The sequence below is a fragment of the Olea europaea genome, unplaced genomic scaffold (genome assembly GCF_002742605.1).
Source record: "Olea europaea var. sylvestris unplaced genomic scaffold, O_europaea_v1 scaffold26017, whole genome shotgun sequence".
In the NCBI taxonomy this organism is placed as follows: Eukaryota; Viridiplantae; Streptophyta; class Magnoliopsida; order Lamiales; family Oleaceae; genus Olea; species Olea europaea.
Window position 1 is genome coordinate 1 of NW_019244333.1, and position 1,554 is coordinate 1,554.

At 35.9% G+C, this 1,554-nt stretch overlaps 1 protein-coding gene across 3 annotated transcripts; it reads right to left on the reverse strand.

The window, feature by feature from the left end:
• Positions 1 to 24: 24 nt before the first annotated feature.
• Positions 25 to 1,543, reverse strand: LOC111383013 (MATH domain-containing protein At5g43560-like). Of its 3 annotated transcripts, none has more exons than XM_023007061.1 (2): positions 1,351 to 1,543; positions 25 to 536 (listed from the first exon to the last, which is right to left on the reverse strand). In XM_023007061.1, exon 2 carries the CDS (start codon positions 502 to 504, stop codon positions 247 to 249), a length of 258 nt encoding a protein of 85 aa, XP_022862829.1. In that variant the 5' UTR covers positions 505 to 536; positions 1,351 to 1,543; the 3' UTR covers positions 25 to 246. The 3 variants fall into 3 exon arrangements, with proteins under 3 accessions (XP_022862829.1, XP_022862828.1, XP_022862827.1); XM_023007060.1 differs by having other exon boundaries at positions 25 to 539; XM_023007059.1 differs by having other exon boundaries at positions 36 to 564; positions 1,351 to 1,535.
• Between the last annotated feature and the right edge of the window lie 11 nt (positions 1,544 to 1,554).

Consider the following 1,554-nt stretch of genomic DNA (forward strand, 5'->3'; position numbering starts at 1 on the left):
AAAACGGAGAGATACCCTTAAATAAGCCCACACCTCAACCACCCTGTGGCGTGAGCCGAGTACGTTGAGGAATAAGCTTCATAAAAGCTTTACCAAACAGCCTCAAGGCGTAAGCTTCGAGACATTTAGTGAAAGCCTCAGTAATGCAAGCCTCAGGGTGTAAGCTTCAGGCAAAAAATCAGAGATGCCACATGACAAATGTCTAGCACAATATTGATTGATATCATGTTACTTTCTCAAAATTGACTAAAACAGAACCATTAAAAGGAATTCATTAACATGGCTTCCAATTATCCTTAAGGGAACAAATGGCATACCGCCTTCGTCGTCGCTGATATCCCAGTATGGAGGCGAGGTTGATGGGATCCCATTTTCCAACTGCTCGGAAGACCTCCATTCCACCAACGTTTCCTCAGGCTGGCACTGCTGCTGCTGCACAGTAGATACGCCTTCCAGTGACTTCAACCTCCCTGTTCCAGACGACCCAGTGGCAATCTCAGCCATTTCCTCCCTTCTCAACTCTCACCACACTTTCCCTACTTCACCGTCTCAACATAAGACAAACTATACCAAATTAAAAATATATAAGTATATGTGTGTTGTGTTTTCTTGGAGATATACAGATAGAGAGAGAACACAAAACATCCTATTCATAGACATACAAAAACACAACAGGCAGCACTCAGATAGCAGAAAAACAATAAACGCTGCAACACAAGTTTTTAATTCGAACTCATATACTAATGTTCAAAGAATTATATGGAATAGCTTATAATTATATGATAAAAATGTAATTTTTGCGAACAGAACTTATAAAGGTCCCTTCAAGTTGACAAATACAAACACCAAACTGCTATTTCAATTAATTAGATTAAATTAAACACATTTCAGAACTCAAACTTGAGCTCATATCAAAATGCAAAACAAAAATCATTAAATCCCAATTCCAATATCCCAAAATTCACAAAAAGTAAACTCAATAGTCAATATCATCAATCCAACAAAATCCCACCAAAAAAGGATCAAAACTTTAAAAATATAATAAACAAAAATCTACTACCAATTTATTCACTTGTCTTGATTCGGATTGAAGGCACATAGAAAGTCCTAGGATGTCAAACTTCAGGGTATAGTAAGGATTTAGGAACACGTCAATGGAACTTAGAAGCCAAACTAATTATAACATCATATCATAACAACAATTAGAACCTCAGATAAAATTTCCAAATCTAACCGATTGAGGCAACCTTGAATTAAACAAAGACGAAAGCTAATCGAGAAAATGTTTGAAATGGATAATGAACAAAAAAAAGGATAAATTCAGATCGAAATAGAAAAGGCAAAACAAACCTGGAAAACAAAGAATGAATCGCTTTTGATTATTAAACGAATAAGAAGTTGCAAAGAGAGATAAAGGTGTAAAGGGAGAAACGAGATATTTGAGAAGGAGATTGGGAAGAAAGGAACTAGCAGAAGAAGAAAGCGCGAGAAATAATAAATTATGCATTCATTGCTTATTTATAATTTCTATTTTCTAGTACGTCTTGTGTGTGT